General features: G+C 40.7%; 1 protein-coding gene across 1 annotated transcript in view; it reads right to left on the bottom strand.

The window, feature by feature from the left end:
* LOC124789520 (lariat debranching enzyme) overlaps nucleotides 1-25,020 on the bottom strand; it is a 76,718-nt gene that overhangs the window by 30,009 nt on the left and 21,689 nt on the right. The window contains exon 4 of the mRNA XM_047256909.1: nucleotides 6,482-6,582. Within this exon, the coding sequence (XP_047112865.1) occupies nucleotides 6,482-6,582 (101 nt within the window). The remainder of the gene's footprint in view (nucleotides 1-6,481; nucleotides 6,583-25,020) is intronic.

Raw genomic sequence — 25,020 nt, 5'->3', positions numbered from 1 at the left:
TCACAGACCTCATCCAGAATATGTGACTGGAAGATGGCACACCACAGCTGCATTGTGAGCATTACCACACACAACTTATTGTCTATAACTTTCAGCCACACTGCTTCCCATCAAACCATGACTCAGCACAGTAACAGCAAGGCGATAGCATGTAGGGGGATGGCACGATCAATTTATCAGATGACTCCAACATGCCTCCTTGGCTGCTACCCATAATATCCATATGCCCTAGCATCCATCACAAAGACACCTCTTGCCCCTGCCTTTATATAAGTGGAGAAGGGTGTCCTAGAGTACTTTATTGCTGGGTACAAGTGTTGTAGTGAGTGAAGGGCACTCACAGAGTCTGAATAGAAGAGAAATTTAGCATTTGCAGCACACCTCATCTGCTCCAGTGCCTGCAAGATCATGTATAATTCTGCATCGAAGACAGTGAAGTTTTAAGGTAGTCAGATCTTCAGGACATCATCAGGATAAACAACTGAGCAGGCAACAGAGATGTTTAGACCTATCCATAAATACAACCACATAGCTGTGTTGCTTGCTTAAAATGTCATAAAATAAAGTATTTAAAACAGATGCACCAGTGCAGCCTCTCCTGTACCGCATTAATTCTAAAATTACTCTGGGCCTCTGCAGTAACCAGGGTGGCTGTTGGTTAAAACCCAGGATTTGGGTTTGCACTTGCCCCACACCAAATGACTTCAACACATGCTTCACATGGATGCGAAAAGGTCTTGTTGCTCGTGGATGAATGGAGGAGAGACGTTCCATACCTGGACAAGGAACAGGATGGCAACAACAACAATACGCCAAGAATAGATCGCTACCAACCACACAGAACAGGTGTTGAATATCAGACAGGTGCAATGAAAAAAAGACTTCTAGATAGTATTTAGATATAGCACTCAGTCCACATGTAGGACGGACGGACAGAAGAATTTGAAGCCAGGGTCAGCAGCTCACATTTTTCCTAAGTTGCCAACCTATTTAACAACTCACTTGAAAGCTCGCAAATCTCCAAACAGAACGGGGAGGGGGGGAGTAGTCCTATTATGTACCAAAATTTCAGTGATTTGTACACCAGCTGCAGTACCTAGTAACTGCTACATGTATTGTCAAAGGCATGACTTACTTTGTCTGCTTCTGAAGATTATTAACACTTACAGCACGGTGCCCGTATGCCACATGGGCGTGGCCGCCCTGACGTTGGCGATGGCGCCCGTATACTGTACGGGCGAGCGTTTATTTGGCTCTGTAAGCGCGTTTAGCGCGTCTCCGAAGCAGTTTCGTCAACTAATGTAGACGTATTTCGTTCTTCTTCCGCAAGAGGAAAGCACTTATCGGCTATCTCATCCTGGGAGCAGCTGGGAGCACTACAAAGTCGAAGTTACCTGCAGTTCATTCACAGGTGTTTACGATCGTGAAAATATCGAGCAGCGAGTTGGCGGAGGCACAGATCTTAGATATTCTTTGTGGAGATGAAGGATCTGAAGCTGATGATTCTGACAAAGAGGATTCGTACTCTCCAGATGAAAGTACAAGTGACGATTCAGGTATGTATATGTCTCAATTGTTCATAAAGTGAAGAGCCCGTTTGTCCGAAAAACTTTGAGTGGTGGTAAAAGCTGTTTTTCCACTTGTTTATAGTGTCAACTGTCAACAGTTTTATTTTATATAAAGAGAACACTAGGTAGAATGTATTCCTAGTAGACTTTATTCACAGAGTGGGGAAGAAATTGCCTGAGAAGGATGGAAATATTTTTCAGCAACAGGCCGCTTCATCCTCACAAATTGAGAGGACATTTGCAAGGCACTTTCTAGAGAAGGTCCCACCCACTGCAAACAAGTGAATATTACTAGGTATTGCAAAGTACGTTCAGACAGGGGGAAGAAAAAGACGGGTAAGCGCATCAGGAAGGAAGTAGATGGTGGTGCAAGGACTGTGGCGTTGGCCTTTGCGTCCCACAGTGTTTCCAGGATTTTCACATGAAGGCTAACTACATCTTAACTATTAAAATACTCTGGTTTACAGGTACCAGCAGTTAGACAGTCAAGTAATATTTTGTTTTAAATTTAGTTACAGTAATAATGGCATTACTCAAGAGAGAGATCATGTAAAACTTTTTTATCCACGATATTTTTGTGTTTTCTTTTTTTAATTATAACACCCATTTGTATTTTATATTGTAAAATAAACTCACTATCATGTACAGATCTTACTTTTTCCTTTTAAATTATGCAAGAACCATATTCCTATCATTTTCCTGTTCTTTGCAATCTAATTTCAAACATTCATTAAATATGTCAGTTCACAGCCAAGTGCCGGGTGTAAAGAGGGCAGTGTTGAATGTGTTAAAGAAAGCTCTGCAAGGGATTTAAATGTTCATGTGGTGTCAGCATACATGCCATAAATACTATCAGAGAAGTATTTAGAAATGATCTAGATGAAAATAAACATTTAGAATTGTAATTTTTGGTGAAGTAAGGAAAGATATTCAGTTTGATTCTCACTCAAAGTGAATGGTTTTGTAGAGAGAGAGAGAGAGAGAGAGAGAGAGAGAGAGAGAGAGAAGGAACATTTTGGTGAACCATGCATTGGTACTCAAGTTTATTCTTCTCCTTTGTAAGTGGATTCAGCTGGTTGCTGTTAATACAAGGAAAAATGCAATTTTTGGTGATATCCCAGCTAAAATACTGATACGGCTAATCATACAGCTGGAACAAGCTGGAGTAAGCATCATAAGCTTCACAAGTGTTGCAAGTCAATCAAACAAAAAGGCTGCAATTAATCTAGGAGTTACTGGCAAACCAGAAAATGTTAAATGTAGTATTTAAAATCCAGTTCATCGGGACAGAAAACTTTGGGCCCTTTCGGACTACATACACACATTTAAATGTATGAGAAATTATTTTCATGAGAAAAGTAGGTTGCTGTACAAAAACCAAGAAACAGATTTTAATTTCTATAGACATGTGTATGCTTTGGACTTGTCCCATAAATTTGTAGGCCTCGGAGCTTGTCCAAAATTGACTTATAGAGCTTATGTCTTTCCAAAGAATGCATGTGAAGCTGGATATTCGATTATTCAATTACTCAACTGCAAATGCAATTAAAAATTTCCAGAAAACTAATTCCAAGTATTTTAGCGGTGGTAAAAACACGGAACTATTCATGAGAAATGTGATTAACATACCAGATGTGCCCAACTCTAGAATACCAAACAATTCACTCAACAAAGATTCCTGTTCACACAAAATATTAGTTGACTTTTAAGAAACCATTTGCTTAGTAAACAACACTTTTCCTGAAACGGAACAATGGAATCTTTCAGAGACACATTAAAGAATATATCGGAATTTTCTCAGTATTTTTGGTCCAAAGATTTTAAGTATGTAACGACAGGAAAATTCAACAAAGACCCTCTGGAACATCATTTCGGAATTATGAGGTCTGTAAGTTGTGACAACCAAAGATCAGCTGTAGATTTTCTAAAATAACATATGTTACAGAGCATGTATGTCCCTGTTAGGACATCTATATCTAAAACCGCGAATTGTAAACCAAGTTCAGTGCCACCTCTTACGTCATTTGTTAATCTGATGTGTGTATGTGCTAAAGAAAGGGAGGTACAGATGACACACATTAACTTTTCCGCTGAAGACAAAATTAAGGAGAAAATTGTGGTAGCAGACTGGGAGAATGATCTTTCTATTCCATCTAAAGGCAACATCCCATAGCAGATTAGATTGTTAAAAAGCTTAGTAAACAGAGCAACTGTGTGAACTGTCCTCAAACCCTTGTGATTGAAAGGCCGTCTGACACAATAGCTACAACCTTCACTGCCATAAAAGACTTTGGCTCGATAAGTGGCCTTTCTTATTTAACCTACTTGTTCGAAAGCATTTTCAACATTCTTTTACAGCTTGAAGTAGTTCGTGAACAGAAACTGCCTTCCATTTCAAATCTATGGGGTGACATATTTCATGAGTGTTTATACAGCACTGACATAACTGTTTTAGGAACAGGTGATTTAGGATGACGTGTGAAACATAAACTTGATCTTACAAGTAAATTAATTTTTGATTTCATGAGGTGTTGCTTTTTCTTTCGCACGAAAGAAATCTGCAAAGAGCTTTTGGCAGCAAAGTCTGCGAAGTCATCATGCAAGCTTTCCAAAGTTTCTGACAAGTAACAGCTACAAATTATATGGGTGAGTTTATATTATCTTTATCTCCTATGTTTTAGTCTGTACTATTGATTGGTATGTGCCTCTATAGATGAATTTTTGCATGCTAAGCTGTATTTCAATCTTCGACAGTATATTTTATTTGCTCAACATACGTGACTCAATGTTTCGTAATTGCCTTTAAGGACATTAATGTTTTATACTTTCAACGCAGATGGCATAATTAAATTATCTTGTCTTAATCTTTTCAAATACAGCATTTTAAAACTGTGTAAGATCTGACTAGTACATACATTGAAATGTTCTTCGCCCAGCGCTAAGTGTCAGTAGAGCCACCTAGCGGCAGTCATGCCGAAACCTATCGAGTGCCTACGCTTCTTCTAGACATTATTGTAGTGTCAACAGACAAAGATATCTGTTTGCTCTCTTCCTCATTTCCAATGTGTGGTACTACACATATCACCGCCTGACAGAAAGTACAGGCCAGTAATTCTGCCTTACAACTTACTAGTGAACCCAACAAAGCTTCACAATTGCAAAATATGAATGGCAATTAGATATACATCCTAATCTGGTTACGCCAGGGAACTGTGTCTGGATGCAAATTTCAGCTCCTCATTGCAACTTTGCCCACTTTGAAAGTGTGGAATGTGAACTGTAATAAATCATGTAGAATACGAATGAAACAGACGTATTTTTATAGTCCCCCTCCTTTTCCCACACAGTACGATTACTAAACTTCAGAATACTTTTTCAATTTCTGGGTACTGTGTCATAAGTGTACGAATACTTTTCTGTACTACCGGTACAAGAAATGGCAAAATACAACTGGCGATGTGGAAAACGCTATGATCTTACATCATTCCCAACTTATTTGAATGTCCGACCAAGAGCCTTCTTTACTGTTACTGGAAACAGAACTCTGAGTTCCTTACACTGAATGGGTAAACTAGCTGGGATCACTGGTAAACAGATTATGAGAGAGATTTCTCCAGCTGCTGGATCTGTGAGGATAGTAGCTTCAATGACATTATTTTGCATAGTTTTAATCTGTGAATGGGTAGCATTACAAAGTTTTGGACGATTCAGATTGCTTAGAAGTATACTCATCACAAACCAATAAGCCATAAATAACCACTTCCTAGTATACAGATTTTCTGATAAATTGACTGCAAGGAAGGAAATGATACTGCACATTTGCACAGCACAGCATTTTATTTCTCATGGTCAATTTTAAAAGAAAGGCTGCACATTGGTGTTTGACAAAACAATAGTCTATGACTGTCCAAATGTTTATTCAAGTATCATGTAAAAATCAGAAGTAATTTCGTCAAGAAATTTGAGATTTTTGTTAATAACATTTCCCCTTTATATATCAGAATAGAATAGTTTTCTCAACTGAATTTTCCTTTGATACAAGAAACATATTTAAAACGTATATGATAAGTAGAATTTTACTTTTTTCTGTGAATGAATGGTCAGTTATAATTCAGTTGTTATTCATCACTGTATGACTTGGTCACATTTTTTACAGAGTTTTTAATTTCGTATTGCAAGAGGTTGGCACATGCCGATGCATTACTATAATCTTTGTGTACCCTGAAGTGCTTTAACTAATTTAACAATTTCTCTATAACTTAATACAGTTGATGTGCCTATTTCAGCAACAGATTTTTTGCAATTAAAGCACCAAGGATCAACATAATTTTAATCCACTCATGTCAGGTGATATAACCAAAACTGCAAATCTCTCAACACATCTTCCAACAACTCAGCAGCAAAAACCTGTCATTATCTGGCAACTGTCAGCACAGAAGACTTCACTGCATCTTACCTGTCTGTCCCAGTCATGAACCTCCTACAGTTTTTCTTCATATGAGATGAAATACTACAAGAGACCCTTAAATTATCTATATATTTCTTCTCTTATGGGTAGAATAGGCTTTTAATTGCGAATGAAAAGCAAGCATTCACGAAGATGAACAGTATTTATTACATCAAAAGATGATCTTCCACTTGCAGTATTATGAATGCTCTAAAACATTTGCAAGTGTCATGCTTTCATTGATAAAAGACATTTTTCTAGTTTTCATCTCCTTAATAATAATGGCCAATAATTTTGGTGACTTGTAAGCACAGCAAAATACATTTTTCCCCCTTGACTGTCCTAGTTAAATGGCTGAAGTATAGAACATAATTATATAATACTACATTTTACTTCCTGGAGAAGAAAATACACCTCTTACTTATTATAAATGTATCAGGTTCTGAAAGCATGTTAATCATCTTACCTAAAAAATGGCTTACGTTTAAGGAGTTCCTTTGTGTCACCATGTTGGTAAATACCCCTTGGCCAATCATGTGACAGAAATATATCTATCGGTTCCTGCAACTGAAACAAACAACATGAGCAACACATAAGAAAATATGAAAACTATTAGCAAATATAAACTCATAACTAACCAAAAATAAATGAATGTGATAATGTGTAAAGTAATTAGAACAAAAACATATCAGCAGCTATAAATGCACCACATGTTATCTAACATGCAAGGGGCATTCAGTAAGTAATGCAACACCTTTTTACAGAAAGCAGGATGGTTTTATTCAGGATTCCAATACGTCACATTATTCACCATTCTTTTGGCTACAAAACCCTATTTTTCAACATATTCTCTATTCAATGTGATGGCATTACACCACCTTACTGGGAGGGCCTGTGTACCTGCATGGTACAACTCTACTGGTTGATGTCGGAGACAACGTCTTGCTGCAGCAGTAACCTCCCCATCAACCACATGCTGCTTCCCATGGAGTGCATCCTTCACTGAGCCAAACAGATGGAGGCCCTTCACAGTCTTCAGTTAGATGACAAGGAACCAACAGGACACATACCTCCTTTGAATATCAACAGGTGAATGAGAGTGTCAGCACTACCAACAGGGGCATTCAGTTGAGCAACAAGGTGTTTGATTGTGATTCAATCACCTCAAATGAGTACTCTCATGTTCCAACATTGCAGGAGTCACAGCTGGCTGGCATGAGGGTGATCGGTCACATTGGTCGACCTTATTGCGAAGACGACCTACACCTTGCCCAATGCCTCATCATGATTTTGTTCACTGCCAGGTGTCTGTACACATTCTGCAAGTGCCTATGAATATCTGAGAAGTTCCGGTTTCCAGTCAAAAGAAACTCAATTTCAACTCTCTGCTTGGAACACATCACCATTACAGATGCTGCTTTGAGGCTATGTATATCGCCGCCACATATTGAAACTTTATTAAACTAATTTTCTGAGATAAAATGAGTTGCACTACTTATTGAATACCCCTTGTGTTAACTGTAGCTGGAGCTCTTCTGTCACTTTTGCTCCCCCATACTGAAGGAAGTCCATCCCTGAAATAGTGAATGTGAGAAAAGTAAAATACAGCATTACATAAGATAAAAGGAATGCACAAATTGATGATTTTACAAACCATAAATAAGTAGGCAGTTTGATGAATAGTATATGAAAATGGGACTACAATATACTTATGACAGTAATTTTGACAAACACTGGCAAACTACCGAGCATATAAACAACTGCAACAATGAGGCATCATTTTCACTGCACCATTAAAATTATATTTGCATTATAAGGTACACACTTGTGAGGTGCGTATATAAAATAATGGGACTGACACAGTCACTGAGTAAGTACACATGTGCCAAAGATAAATGACCAATAGCTGTGAAATGTGAAGCATGAAGCCTTCTCAGTTGAATGAGGCATCTCTGGTGTCTGTAGACAAATCAGTGTTGTTGTGACCTTCATGTGTGTATAGCTGTTGTTTTTGTTTTGCTGGAAAAATGGCAAGTGTAGCAATAGAGCAACAAATTGTTGAACATTGAAGATTACTCACACCTGAGATACCCTCCAACATTAACTTAATTCTTTCAGCACGTATGACTTAATTAGCTTGCTTAATTAAATTGTTGTATAGAACAGAAGAAAACTGTGGAAAAGGAAAGAAATCAGACTACTGCTTAATCAAATAAATAGAAAAGAAATTGTTTTGCAAACAGATAAGTGTGTAAAATGCGGGAAAATATAAAAGGTGTGAAGTTACTTTTTAAATGGAAATGGTTTGCATTTATGCCATTTATGTATCATATATGTACATAATATGCATCAAATACTCATTTAAGACTTGTTTATTACTATCCAATACTGGTTTTCCAGATTTGGTACCATGTCTAGTCACCACTGTGATGTTTCTCAAGACTTTAGCACAACATACTACACTAAAAATTACACATTTTGGAGAGAGGCAGTTAGTAGCAAACCAAGTAGTGCCATGCTGAGCGCTCTGAGCGTGTGTGCGAGTGTATACCTGTCCTTTTTTCCCCCTAAGGTAAGTCTTTCCGCTCCCGGGATTGGAATGACTCCTTACCCTCTCCCTTAAAACCCACTTCCTTTCGTCTTCCCCTCTCCTTCCCTCTTTCCTGATGAGGCAACAGTTTGTTGCGAAAGCTTGAATTTTGTGTGTATGTTTGTGTGTCTATCGACCTGCCAGCGCTTTCGTTCGGTAAGTCACCTCATCTTTGTGTGTGTATATATATATATATATCTAAAAACAAAGATGAAAACGCTGGCAGGTCGATATGTCTGCTTGTGTCTGTATGTGTCTGTATGTGTGGATGGATATGTGCGTGTGTGCGAGTGTATACCTGTCCTTTTTTCCCCCTAAGGTAAGTCTTTCCGCTCCCGGGATTGGAATGACTCCTTACCCTCTCCTTTAAAACCCACTTCCTTTCGTCTTCCCCTCTCCTTCCCTCTTTCCTGATGAGGCAACAATTTGTTGCGAAAGCTTGAATTTTGTGTGTATGTTTGTGTTTGTTTGTGTGTCTATCGACCTGCCAGCGTTTTTGTTCGGTAAGTCACCTCATCTTTGTATTTATATATAATTTTTCCCACGTGGAATGTTTCCTTCCATTATATTAAAAACAAAGATGATGTGACTTACCAAATGAAAGTGCTGGCAGGTCGACAGACACACAAACAAACACAAACATACACACAAAATTCAAGCTTTCGCAACAAACTGTTGCCTCATCAGGAAAGAGGGAAGGAGAGGGGAAGACGAAAGGAAGTGGGTTTTAAAGGAGAGGGTAAGGAGTCATTCCAATCCCGGGAGCGGAAAGACTTACCTTAGGGGGAAAAAAGGACAGGTATACACTCGCACACACGCACATATCCATCCACACATACAGACACAAGCAGACATATTTAAAGACATATATATATATATATATATATATATATATATATATATATATATATATATATATATATATATATATATATATATATATATATATATATATATATATTTTCCAGCTGCAGCTTTTCCCACAATGAAGCATGAAGTCGTCATTATTACTCAGAACTGCTGTCAATCCATTTCCTTAATCTATTTTAATGAATACCATTTTTTGAATCCAGTTGAAGATGGTGGACTTTTAACCTCTGTGTATGCCCTGGGAATATAACGCAAAGCATCTGAAATTGACAATTTAAAGGTGGCAGGGTTTTTTCCAGCTTCCACGAATTGTAATGCCTTTTGCACAATGGCTTACCTGCAATAAGTTTTGAAGGCCTGGATAAATGCCCAAACCCAAGGGCCACAGTTTTCTTGTGCAGTCTGGTAGCAGGAAATCTAACTGTATATAAATTTTTTTTGGTGCTGCTGATGTTGTTGCACAGGACAAAAATCGACAAACAGATGATATGCAACTGCTTCTCAAACAGTTCTGTTGTCATCCACACTTTGTTATTGGCAATGTTTTTACATTTTGAAACAACTTTTTTTTTTTTTTTTTTTTTTTTTTTTTAGTTTCCCAATCACAAATACTTTAATTTTAGAGCCATCATCATTTGTGTATAGCATTACTGTGAGGCGAGCTTTACTGTATTTGACTCTATTGCAATTTTTTTTTCATTTAAAGTGTTTTATTTGAAAGGATGCTGAAGGATGGATTAGTTACATCTATATTGAGGTTGTCTTTCAGTTTACACTGCTTAACATGTTCTTGTAATCTACCACCATGTCATTTACTAACAGTTTTTACATTTTCATTGTTTCCTTTGTCTCATGGTATGTTGTACATCACACAGCTCTTTGAGGTGTTTCCCCAATTGTGAATTGATTTTAATTGATCAATATATTGCAAGATGCCAAGTCTTCTTTTCTGAATTTTCTCATCACTCTCTTCATTTCCAGCTTGTGGTCCTGTTATGCAGTGCCACGTATCTGACCACTGATTTCTTAACCAATTGCAGAGGGGTGCAGGCTATAAGAGAGTTTCTACATTTTAACAACACACTACGAAATCACAACACAAATAAGTTCTCAACTCACAACTACTAATAATTAACAAAGCTTTTCAGACAACATGTTCATACACGATACTTCAATGCTTGACCCAAAACCTTAAGTTCTCACTTAACTTGAGATAGCATGGCATAGACACTGAATAACAACATTCATTTTTCTTTAGTGCTCGACCATTGTCGTCAGGCTCCTTTCTTCTCTGGAGTCCACTGCACCCCCCGCCCCCAGAGCATGACTGCACAAAGCAAGTGACCCCTTACTCGCCAGAACAATTACACATCCGTCATCACTTCCTGCATTGTGACCGCATTTTTTCTTCCACATATCTACACATAAATTCCAACAAACCCAGGCACAGTAGATACTCGTTATGCTACTAATTAAAGTTATGTTTTTCACATGCACATCTTTCATTGGTCTAGTAAAAGGGAAGTGAGACATGTTACCCTTCAGCAGCTTTTAAATGTAATGCTTTTTCCACAATAAACGTCTGCTCCTTTAAAACACCCAGCAACAGAACACTACAATCACTTATGCAAGGCTACAAACAACTCTACATAGTTCTTAGTTATCTGTATGGTTACTGCCCAGAGTACATTTCCACCATTTTTAGTGTGGATACGAACTGTGATTGCTGTGTTCAGATCCGAGCTGAATTAGCGACACTTCACTAACAGCTCCAGGTTGTGTTAGTTTCAGTCTACATCTACATCTACATGACTACTCTGCAATTCACATTTAAGTGCTTGGAAGAGGGTTCATCGAACCACAATCATACTATCTCTCTACCATTCCACTCTCGAACAGCGCACGGGAAAAATGAACACCTAAACCTTTCTGTTCGAGATCTGAATTCTCTTATTTTATTTTGATGATCATTCCTACCTATGTAGGTTGGGCTCAACAAAATATTTTCGCATTCGGAAGAGAAAGTTGGTGACTGAAATTTCGTAAATAGATCTCGCCGCGACAAAAAACGTCTTTGCTTTAATGACTTCCATCCCAACTCGCGTACCATATCTGCCACTCTCTCTCCCCTATTACGTGATAATACTAAATGAGCTGCCCTTTTTTGCACCCTTTCGATGTCCTCTGTCAATCCCACCTGGTAAGGATCCCACACCGCGCAGCAATATTCTAACAGAGGACAAACAAGTGTAGTTTATGCTGTCTCTTTAGTGGACTTGTTGCATTTTCTAAGTATCCTGCCAATGAAACGCAACCTTTGGCTCACCTTCCCCAGAGGTTTATCTATGTGATCTTTCCAACTGAAGTTGTTCGTAATTTTAACACCCAGGTACTTAGTTGAATTGACAGCCTTGAGAATTGTACTATTTATCGAGTAATCGAATTCCAACGGATTTCTTTTGGAACTCATGTGGATCACCTCACCTGCCACACCATACAGCAATCTTTTCTAAATCACTTTGCAACTGATGCTGGTCTTCGGATGACCTTACTAGACTGTAAATTACAGCATCATCTGCGAACAACCTAAGAGAACTGCTCAGATTGTCACCGAGGTCATTTATATAAATCAGGAACAGCAGAGGTCCCAGGACACTTCCCTGGGGAACACCTGATATCACTTCAGTTTTACTCAATGATTTGCCGTCTATTACTACAAATTGCGACGTTCCTGACAGGAAATCACGAATCCAGTCGCACAACTGAGACGATACCCCACAGCTTGAGGATGTTGCCAATGAGTATCACTCTGGAAACACTGGATATGGGGATCTGAGGGACACCTACTGAGTCCCATGTGTCTCCCAATCAGTCCACTACTGTAGCCACCCCTGGTACCGACCGCACTAAATCAATCCCTCCTCTGTGGTCCCTAAGCCACATGCAGTCACGCGTCCTGTTCCACATGCAGCCTTTTGGCCTGCAAGGTATGGGCATTCACATAGAGTGGGATTACTGGTTTTTGGGAGCTGCAATGTTATGCATGTGATGGGACCTCTTTGGGATGTGGCTGGCAAGGAGGGGTATCAGAGGGAGTCCCTCCAGATATGGCGAGGCTGCTTCCGGATGCCATGAGAAGCACTAGGTGCAGCGAACTGCGCGTGGGGCTCATATCGGTACTAACGACATATGTCACTTTGAACTGGAAGAGATTCTTTCTGGTTTTGGGTGTTTAGCAGAAGTGGTAAAGACTGCCAGGCTTGCCTGCAAGATGCTTGCTCAGTATCTGCAGCATCTTTGACAGAACCAAGTGTGGTCTCTGCTACAGAGCCAAGTGGAGGGTCTGAATCAGAGGCGTAGACAGCTCTGCGACTGTAGGCTCAGATTCCTTGACTTATGCCCATAGATGGTGGGTTTTCAACAATGGTTCAAATGGCTCTGAGCACTACGGGACTTAACATCTGAGGTCATCAGTCCCCTAGAACTTATAACTACTTAAACCTAACTAACCTAAGGACATCACACACATCCATGCCCGAAGCAGGATTTGAACCTGCGACCATAGCAGCCGCGCGGTTCCGGACTGAAGCGCCTAGAACCACACGGCCACCGCGGCCAGCAGTGGGTTTCCAGGTTCCACTTATAGGGTCAGGTGTCAACTACAAACAGGAAGTGGCTTCATGGGTAGCAGGGCCTGTGTGGAAGGGACTAGGTGTTTGTTTAAGTTACAGTGTCCAGGAAAACTACAGAAAGGACATCAGTCTAGAAAGGTGCAGCACAAACACAGGAAGATAGACCTAGCAACAATCAGTATTGTTGTTGTAAATCGTAACTGTGTTGGGAAAAGAACCAGAGCTCTAAGGACTAACAGAAAGCACTGAAGCTTAAATCGTTACAGCTGTGGAAAGCTGGCAATAAGTTCAGCCGAAATTTTTACAAAGGACCTAAATATGTTCAGAATGTGTAGATTAAATACAGTTGGTGCTGGAGTCTTTACTGCTGTCAAAAAATAGTTTTCCTTGTAATGAAATTGAAGCAGATAGTCCCTGTGAGTTAGTACAGGTAGAGGTTATACTTGACAACCGAAATAAATTAATAATTGGTACCTTCTAGCGACCTCCTGCCTCGAACGATACAGTTGCTGACCAATTCGAAGGAGACTTGTGTCTCATTTCAAATATGTATTCAACTCACCCATTCACATTACTTGGTGGTGACTTCAACCTATTCTCATTATGTTGGGGGAAAATACATGTTTTTAATTGGTGGAAGCCATAAACTATCGCCCAAAATCATACTGAATGCTTTCTCAGAAAACTATTGTGAACAATTAGTTTAGAAGCTCACTCAAAGCATAAAAGGTTATGGAAACATACTTGACCTTTTGTCAACAAATAATACCAGGCAAATAGGGAACATTTTTGGATACAAGGATCAGTGACCACAAGGTCGTATGTTCAAGATCGTGATTTGATTTTAAGTTCTAGATATTCATATTCTATTGTTTGCATCATTCCTGCTCAATCTTTCATTGATTGTATCAGTACCAGTGTATATTGTGATGTATCGTGAATTTCAGAACATCTGCGACACCAGTTACCAGAGATACTTCACGTACTATCCTCTCCTGTGGATCCTGTCTCCTCTGCAGAAAGCACAGGAACCGCCATTACCAGTCTACCTGACTGCGAGTGACATGTCACTGGTAGAGCTAGGCATCCTGTACAGGATGTTGTACCAATCCCCCTAACCAACAAGTCTGAAGTGCTGTCTTTCACTGAAACTGAGCCGGTGACACTCGCTTCACCTATTCCGGGAAAAACTGTTTCATATGGTTTCAGGAGGAGAGAAACACAAAAAGGTAGGGTCTATTAATCATCGGCAGTGACCATGACGCGGTTGTGGCAACAATGATTACCAAAGTACAAAGGACAACTCAACCAATCAGAAAGATATATATGTTCAATACACTAAATAAAAAAAAATCAGCAGTGTTATATCTCAATGAGGAACTTGATACTTTCAGCACATGGTAAATGTGTGTAGAGGAACCATGGCTGAAGTTTAAAAGAATAGTTGACCATGCGCTGGATAGAAATGTACGCAGTAGAAGAGTTCTTAACGGGAGGGAACCTCCATGGTATATAGTCACTGTAAAGAAACTTCTAAAGAAACAGAGATTACTGCATAATATGTGTGAAACAAAGTGTAGGGCTATAGATAGAGACGTTGAATGAAACACTTTGGCTGTAAAGAGAGCAATGCTTAATTCCTTCAATGAATACTGTATCAGAATATTGTCAAGTGATCTTTTCACAGAAACCAAAGAAATTCTGGTCATATGTGAAGGCGGTTAGTGGCACCAAAGTTAGTGTCCTGTTCCTAGTGAATGAGATAGGAATTGAAATCGTGTGTAGCAAAACGAAAGCTGAAATGTCTAACCCAGTTTTCAAATGCCCTTTACAAAGGAAAACCCAGGAGAACTGCCTCAATTTAACCCTTGTACCACTGAAAAGATGACAAATAAGTATGTGTCAGTGGTGTTGAGAAACAGCTGAAATCATTAAAATTGAACAAAGCTCTAGGGCCTAATGGAATCCCATTTAGATTCTATACTGAGTTTGCAGCTGAGTTAGTCCCTCTTCTAACTATAATCCAAAATAGATTCCTAGAATAAAAAACCATGCCCAGTTCTATGGATTATCGAAGATGGATGTCAACTATCCAAAGAAAGTCTATTAAAACTTCAAGAACAGCTTTAAATGATTGTTCTAGGAATACACTACAACCCCCTAGGTATTGCTCACATAGGGATTGTGAAGATAAGATTAGAATAACTACTGCACACACAGAAGCACTCAAACAATCATTCTTCCCTCACTCCATACATGAATGGGAAGAAACTCTAATAATCAGTACAATGGGACGTACTCTCTGCCATGCACCTCATGGTGGTTTGCAGAGTATAGATGTAGATGTAGATGTAGATGCAGATGCAGATGCAGATGCAGTGAGACTCAATACCGTGACATCTAAATCCATCACAAATAAACACAACATATATCTTTCCAAAAAAAAGTAGATACAACAATATTATGAAACGGAAAGTTGCTACTCACCATATAGTGGAGATGCTGAGTCGCAGATAGGCACAACAAAAAGACTGTCACAAATATAGTTTTCAGCCAGTAAGGCAAACACACACATACACACTCATGCAAACACAACTCACACATATATGACTGCAGTCTCAGACTACTGAGGCCACACTGCGAGCTGCATAACTGGTGCATGATGGGAGTGGCAACTGGGTGGGGGTAATGAGGAGGCTGGGGCGGGGAGGGGGTGAGAGAGTACGGTAGCTGTGGTGGACAGTGACATGCTCTTGGGGAGTGTGGAGGGACGAGATGGAAAGAGGGTAGGGCGGTTATGTGCAGTCGGGACGTTAGACGGAGGGACTCCCATCATGTATTGGTGTTGATGCTCGCAGTGTGGCCTCAGTTGCCTGAGACTGCAGTCGTGTGTGAGAGTTGCCTTTGCGTGCGTGCGTGCGTGCGTGTGTGTGTGTGTGTGTGTGTGTGTGTGTGTGTTTGCTGTATAATTCTGACGAAGGCCTTACTGGCCAAAAGCTATATTTGTGACAGTCTTTTTGTTGTGCCTATCAGCGACTCAGTATCTCCGCAGGTGAGTAGCAACTTTCCTTTTCAAAATATTGTTACATTTCGCCCTGGGTTTTCCATTGTTTAAAAAAGTACATAAAAATTTGCCTGGTGCCTTGCTATGAAAGAGTATCAACTCCTTCAAATTCAACTATGGAAGTGTGCACCAGGTGTGGTACAAATTCAAGGAAATGTGACTGATGGCTATCTAGAGATATATACCAAATAAATTAATAAGAGATGGTACTGATCCCCCATGGTATACAGAACAGGTCAGAACACTGTTGCAGAAGCAACAAAAAAGCATGTCAATTTTAAAAGAATGCAAAACCCTCAAGGTTGGCTACGTTTTACACATATTTGATTTCAGTGAACTTCAGTACAAGATGCTTTTAATAGTTTCCATAACAAATCTCCTGTCTCGAGATCTGGCAGAAAACCCACAGAGATTTTGGTCATACGTGAAGGACACCTGTGGTAAGACATGATCAATACCTTCACTGCGCAATAACAATGGTGGTGATATTGATGACAGTGCCACTGAAGCAGAGTTACTAAACAGTTTTCTACATTCTTTAAGCAAAGGAGACAAAATAAATATTCCTGAATTCAAATCGAGAACAACTAACAACATGAGTAATTTAGAAGTAGATAGGCTTGGTTTAGAGAAACAGCTTAAATCACTTACTAAAAATTCAGAAAATATCATCCTTGTGAAACACAACTAACTCTTTATTCTCACAAAGTAATGAGTGTGATTGACAGTGAAGCTCATATTGATACCATACTTTCAGATTTCCAGAAGGCTTTTGATACATTTCCTCACAAGCAACTTCTAACAAAATTGCATGTCTATGGATACTACCCCACTTTTGAGATTGGATTCGAGGTCTCCTCTCAGAAAAGTCACAGTTCACAGTAAATGACAAAGTCATCAAGTAAAACACAAGTAATATCTGGTGTTCCCAAGGAAGTGGTATAGGCCCTCTACTGTTCCTGCTCTACATGAACAATTTAGGTGACAATCTTAGCAGGCCTCTTAGATTGTTTGCAGATGATGCTGTCATTTAGTCACCAAAAGATCAAAACCAATTGCAAAATGATTTAGACTAGGTGCGAAAAGTGACAACTGTGTTTAAATAAGTAAATGTGTTAAGTCATCCACATGAATAATAAAAGGAATCCACTAAATTTTGGTCACATGATACATCACACAAATCTGAAATCTCTAAATTCAACTAAATACTTAAGAATTAAATGACGAATAACAAACTGGAACAATCACACAGATGGTGAAAGTAAACCAAAGACTGTCATTTACTGGCAGAAAACTTAGAAAATACAACAGGTCTACTAAAGAGCCTTCTTACACTACACTCATCTGCCGTCTTCTGGGGTACTGCTGTGCAGTGTGATGAAGCGCATCGAAGGGCAACTCATTTTGTATTATTGCGATATAGGGAAGAGGGTGCCATTCATTTGATATGCGAATTCGGGGAAGCAATCATTAAAATAAAGGCCTTTTTGCTGTGGCACAATCTTCTCATGAAATTTTAATCACCAACTTTATCCTCAGAGTGCGAAAATATTTTGTTAGCACTCACTCACAAAGGGAGAAATGATCCCATTAATGCAATAAGAGAAATTAGAACTTGCATGGACGAATTTTAGTGTTTGTTTTTTCTATGTGCTGTTCGAGAGTGGAATAGTAGAGGAATAGCTTGAAGGTGGTTTGCTGAACCCTCTGCCAGGCGCTTAATTTTAAATTTCAGAGTTATCATATAACAATACCGGAGAAGGAAAGTTGCTACTCACCATATAGCGGAGATGCTGAGTCGCGATGGGCACAATAAAAAGATTCACACAATTAAAGCTTTCGGCCATTAAGGCCTTTTTCAGCAGTAGACACACACACACACACACACACACACACACACACACACACAACTTGCACACACACCTGCAGTCTCAGAGAACTGACACCACACTGTGAACAGCAGCACCAGTGCATGATGGAAGTGGCAACTAGGTGGGGGCAAGGAATTGTGTGAATCTTTTTATTGTGCCTTCTGCGACTCAGCATCTCTGCTATATGGTGAGTAGCAACTTCCCTTCTCTGGTGTTACATTCCATCCTGGATTTTCCATTGTTTGATTTTTGCCTGACAGCTTTTCTTTGATCCTAACCCTGTACTGTTTTCCTTTGTAACTACATTCTTTTGCATCCACTATACTCAGTGTCATTCCTTCTTTCTTTTCTTTCCTGTGTTTCTCTTGTTACCTTACGAACCGCACTGCACGCTCTACTTATGAGCCACACTGTACCGCGGCCTCAAGACATGCTGATTGTTGGTGCAGCATCTTAGGTCCCACATTACTCCCGCCGATATAATGAAGCCTATACCTTCAAACTGATCACGCTCCCTGTGTCAATTCCCAGATTTTTGCATATTATCTCCCACACTTTTCCGGTGCCACATGATCTTACATCTCTAACTACGAACCTCTCCCCACCCCCCACACTTTTCCCATTCTATGCCTGTTCGCATCCACTAACTCCACCTCTTCCGGTTACATCTGCCATCCCCCTTACGCTTATCCACCCTTAAACCTGCTGCCCACAGTAATATACATATATTTATTATTGATTAGTTATTTTCTACTTTGACCCTTGTGACTTCTCGCAAATTTTAGTGAGTTTTCGCCGTCCACTATCGTCATCTTCCTCAGATTTCATCTCGTTTTTCCCACCTTGTGCATCCACTTCGTCCTTTTCACACGTATTTGGGTGTATTTTTGCGTAATTTTTCAGATGTAATTCTACTTTCTTACGTAATTTTTCGCATTTTTTTGCACCACCATGGATCCATGCTCCTTCCATCTGCGTCAATACAGAAAACTTTCCTTATTCCTAGCCAGATCCCAGTCCCACATACTGTTCCTGTGTTGTTGCTTGGCTCATGAAATCCCCCCTAATGGCCTTACCATCAAATTACCCATCTCTGGTTGCCACCCCTCCTTCCACAATGACCTCCACCTGTTCAGATTCCGCCAATCCTTAGCCATCACCAACATAGTCCTGCAAAACCATATCAACCAAGCCCAATCCTCCTTGCAGTACCTTCTCTCCATCTACAAAATTCTCCTGCTATGCAATCCCAAATTCCTGGAACCCATAACACACATTGAAAATCTTGCCCTGCAGGAACTTGAGCAACATGCACAACGCTACCTAAAAAAGCTCTCCATCCTACTCACTTCCTACTCCCGCCTCGGAGTACAACTGTCCACCACTTCTACAACCACCTCCAAACCTACCCCACACCCCCTCAAAGCTGACAAACCCTGTCTCACAGACCTACTACATTTACCCCACCCTCCAAAACTCCCTCCCACCACCACACAGAACCCATAACCTAAACAGACCCAAAACACAGTTATGACTCTTTCCTCCAGAAGCCTTAGTCCCACAGAAATATCAGTCCTTTCCAAAGGCCTCCTCACCTTTTGGCCCTCTCCCAAATTCAACCATGCAGGACTAGTTAAAGACCTTCTCTCGATCCTTACAGTGGAAACACTTTTTTGCTACCAACCCTTGTACCTTGCCTAACTCAGTTCACTCCTCCATCCAACGGTGATCCACCCCCACTGCCTCCAAAGCACCCCCTGTTAACTTTCCAGAATGTCTTAACCTCCAACCTTGCCTCAACGTCATTCGCCAAATCCCTCAACATACAAACTAACCTTACATCTGCAAAAGGAACTGCAGCCCACCATCTAAAAACTGCTCCTGGCCTTACAATCCTACCTGCTGACAAAGGCTCCCCCACCATTGTTTTGAACCCCAAGGATTACGTGGCAGAAGGACTCCGTCAGTTGTCAGATACTTCCACCTATAAACCATGCCATAGTGATCCCACTCCAGTAATCCAGCAGGATCTCTAGTCACTACTCAAATCCTTAGGCCCATCTCAGAACCACTCCCGAGATTCCATCTCTCTACTTACCCCTCCAACCTTCTACATGCTTCCTAAAGTCCATAAACCCAACCACCAAGGACGCCCCATTGTGGCCGGTTACTGTGCCCCCACTGAGAGAATCTCTGCTCTTGTAGACCAACACCTTCAACCTATTACCTGGAAGCTATCCTCCTATATAAAATATACTAACCATTTCCTTGACCGACTCTCCACAGTTCCTGTCCCTTTACCACACGGTGCCCTGCTCATCACTAATGATGCCACCTCCCTCTACACTAACATTCCTAATGCCCATGGCCTTACTGCTGTCGAACACTACCTTTCCAGATGCCCTATGGATTCCAAACCAACAACCTCCTACCTAGTCTCCATGATCAACTATATCCTCACCCACAATTACTTCTCCTTTGCAGGCATTACCCAAAAACAAATCTGCAGTACAGCTATGGGCACCCACATGGCGCCATCCTATGCTAACCTATTCATGGGCCATCTAGAGGAATCCTTCCTAAAAACTCAGATTCACAGATGACATCTTTGCTATCTGGATTGAAGGTGAGGACACCTTATTCACATTCCTCCAGAACCTCAGCAACTTGTCCCCCATTTACTTCACCTGGTCCTACTCAACCCAACAAGCCACCTTCCTAGATGTTGACCTTCACCTCAGAGAAGACTACATCAGTTCCTCCGTCCACATCAAACCTCCTAACCACCAGCAATACCTCCACTTCGACAGCTGCCACCCATTCCATACCAAGAAGTCCCTTCCGTAGAGCGTAGGCACCAGTGGTCGTCACATCTGCAGTGACGAGCAATCCCTCTCACCACTGACTGTAATTATCCTCTCATCCTTGTACAAAAACAAATCTCCTGTCCCTTATCTTTCCAGTCTCCCACCACCTCCCAAAGTCCCACGGTCTGGCCACAGGGGAGCATTCCCCTCTTAACTCAGTACCATCCGGGAATGGAGCAAGTGAATTACATTCTCCGCCAGGGTTTCGATTACCTCTCGCCGTGCCCTGAAATGAGAAATGTCCTGCCCACTATCCTTTCCACCCCTCCTACTGTGGTATTCTGCCATCCACCGAACACAATATACTCGTCCATCCTTACACAACCCCTGCTCCAAATCCCTTACCTCATGGCTCATACTCCCGTAACAGACCTAGAAGCAAGACCTGTTCCATACATCCAACTACCACCATCTACTCCAGTCCAGTCACTAACATCACCTACACCATCAAAGGCAGGGCTACCATATTTACTCGAATCTAAGCCGCACTCGAATCTAAGCCGCACCTGAAAAATGAGACTCGAAATCAAGGAGAAAAAAATTTCCCGAATCTAAGCCGCACCTGAAATTTGAGACTCGAAATTCAAGGGGAGAGAAAAGTTTTAGGCCGCACCTCCAAATAGAAACAAAGTTGGTCTATTGTAATATGAGACACAATTTAGGTCGAATGAATGACAATACAGCTATAGTACTTTGGTTCGAATCGTAAGCTTAGCAGTTAAGCTTTACCAGGTAGCCACTGCTATGCATCTGGCGCCCCCGTCCGTATTTATACGGGTACCCTTCCTTTTTCACCTGCGTCGTCTGGTTTGAATTGATTGCTTATGTTTCTTTGATCCAATAAGTGCCATTCTCTTTGTTATAGGTGTTTACGTCACTCTAAGCAGAAAATGCATTACTGTACTGTGTCATGCATTGTTTGTCGCATTCTGATAATGAGGGTTTATGACCTGTCGCCGCTCGCGGCACAGCTTGCTTTTTGCGCGCTACCACGCTTACAATTTGAGGAAAAAAAAAAAGAGGAATTGTCTCATTATAGAAACAATGGCAAGAGCCAGCTATTTGTTGATACTTACACTGCTGCTTTCTTTGATAATGATCAACAAGAACCAAATAATAGATTGCATATGATAGAAGATGTTCTGAACGAGAGTTTAGCGAAAATTTTTCTCCGTTTGAAAATCTTTGCAGACACCTCTTTAGTCCATTACATTCTGCACAGAAATAAGAGTCTTCTTAGATTTAAAAATCTAGTCAATTGCTGTGCTTCATTTCTGACTGTATCACTATTAGGCACAAGAATAATACGAATATAAACATGACATGATATGAATATTCTTCCGTGTTTGCTGTTGTCTTACTCTAGTTTCGTAGTTTATTAGGCAAGCAGGATTTAAATGAGATAGCAGCAAACACAAAAGAATACATGGCAAAATGTTTATATTTGTATTATTCTTATGGTGAAGAGAACACTATGTGATTCACAATTCATAAAAGTTCCTATTAATAACCTTCCCTTCTCACTGGTAGGAAAAAATTCAGAACGTAGAGTTGGCCATATTGACAAACATCCCAAACAGTCTTGCCAGTCGGATTTTCGTAGTACATTGAAATGCTGCTACATTCGAAGACGAACAATACGGAATTTGTATTTACTTCGTTGGATAATGTATGAAAATGCAGTGGTCGAAACTCGGGGCGGAGAAAAAAAGCTCGTCTTCCACCATTTTTTTTTTAATTTATTTACTGACGCAGAGGTTTTGGCACCAGTATTTATCTTTGTGCCTGCAAAGCATGCCTGTGTAGCGCTACATATATTCGACGGCAGAAGTTAGTTGTGGCGGCACCTGCCAACATTTTTCAGAACTTCCACTTTACACTCGATTCTAAGCTGCAGGCTGTTTTTTGGATTACAAAAACCGGAAAAAAGTGCGGCTTAGATTCGAGTAAATACGGTACCTGTGAAACCCGTCATGTGATTTACAAGCTAAGCTGCAACCTCTGTGCTGCAATCTATGTAGGCATGACAACCAACAAGCCGTCTGTCCACATGAATGGCCACCGACAAACTGTGGCCAAGAAACAAGTGGACCACCCTGTTGCTGAAAATGCTGCCAAACATGATATCCCTCATCTTAATGACTGCTTCACAGCCTGTGCCATATGGATCCTTCCCACCAACACCTGCTTTTCTGAATTGCGCAGGTGGGAACTTTCCCTGCAATACATCCTATGTTCCTGTAACCCTCCTGGCCTCTACTTTCGTTAGTCACTGTCCTCACCCATCCAGCCCCCTCCCTGATCCCATTCCAGCACTACACAATCATCATTTCACCGCCACACCCAGTCTCTTAATTCTCTTCTTTCTGCTACTTACCTCCTCCCCACCATCTCTCCTGCCCTCTGTCTAAAATGCAACACTTGACTGTCCGCCACTCCCACCATACTATCCCTCCCCCTCCCCACCCCAGCCTCCTTACCCCCACCCAGTCGCCACTCCCATCATGCACTGGTGCTGCTGTTTGCAGTGTGGTGCCAGCTCTCTGAGACTGCAGACGTGTGTGCGTGCGTGTGTGTGTGTGTGTGTGTGTGTGTGTGTGTGTGTGTGTGCGCGCGCGCGCGCGCGCGCCTACTGCTGAAAAATGCCGTAACGACCGAAAGCTTTAATTGTGTGAATCTTTTTATTGTGCCCATGGCGACTCAGCATCTCTGCTATATGATGAATAGCAACTTTCCTTCTCTGGTATTGTTACACTCCATCCTGGATTTTCCATTGTTAGAGTAATCATACAGATGGAGATAAACACAATTAACTGTTGGTACAGTGGTTATGGGAGTCAAAATTAACTGTTGGCATGGTGGTTATGGGAGTAGCTGTGGATTGATATTGACTTGCCTCAAAAGGAAGATTGGGTTTAACATCCCGCCGACACTGAGGTCATTAGATACGGAGCCCAAGCACAGATTGCGTCAAGCATGGGGAATGGAGTTGGCTGTCCTGAACGTGAGTCTGGTGTGCTAACCACTGCGCCAACTCATTCAGTTTGATTTGCCTCAGTCTGTAATGACAGGTTCATTGGCACAAATAACACAGTCAGCCTTAGCTAGCATATGACACTGTCCACACTGGATATATGAACTGTAAACAAAATTATACTGGTAATTACAAATACTGGGAAGTTAACATCCTTTGCATATGATCATCATCGCAGGGCAAAGTTGGGACAGAAACAATACAGCTACAATAATGTCAGCATACTACTTTTTGTGCAGCTCACAGCATTAAAGCTAAGGTTGGCAGTGGCAAGAAACAAGTAAATGTTCATGTCAAGTCACACCTCCTTCAGACTTCTATAGAAACAGTTACTCGCATCAGACACCAAGCTGAGTACAACTTGGAAGGGGCCGGGGACGAAGCACTAGTAAACTGTTCCAACTTTTACAGATTCAGATCTACTGGGAAAAAGAACATCCAGGGCTCAAGAAAGTTAATTGCGTAACATTTGTAAATACTGCTTGGCTTTAAGGCCAACCCCATGCCAGTACCATTTGATGTCAATTACATCAGATTTTTTTTCTCTACTAACACTGTTTCATAAAGCATAAACCATGAGAAAACTGTAAATATGTTAACACACACTAGTGAGAATTAACCTTGTTAAAAAAGGAAATTTAATGGGAGCAATAAATAATACTGTAAATGATAGTAAAATGTTCATTCCAGGAAAGTAAAAGTGGGGCTGTACTATATTTAGACAGATTAGAACACAAAATAATTGCTTGTTGTTTTTAAGTATTTGGATTTAGAATAGACAAATATATCTTTTTCAGAAAAGTAGTTATATGATTAGCACGAAACACACCAAAAATGGATTCACATCACTATACCTACCCACCTACAGACTCTTCAGCAAATAATTTGGGCATGTAAAGATGGACTGAGCACTAACTCCACACGCACAGCACACCATCTAGACATTTCCCCCCCCCCCCCCCCCCCCCCGCAAATGTCATGTTGGAAGGCAGGTATTATTAAAACTAATTGCTTATTTAGAGAAATCTCTAAAATTTAAAACTTACTGACTCGTGCAAGTATTCTATATGATAACAT

Source organism: Schistocerca piceifrons, chromosome 3 (genome assembly GCF_021461385.2).
Source record: "Schistocerca piceifrons isolate TAMUIC-IGC-003096 chromosome 3, iqSchPice1.1, whole genome shotgun sequence".
Classification (NCBI taxonomy): domain Eukaryota; kingdom Metazoa; phylum Arthropoda; class Insecta; order Orthoptera; family Acrididae; genus Schistocerca; species Schistocerca piceifrons.
This window is presented reverse-complemented; position numbering and strand designations above follow the sequence as displayed.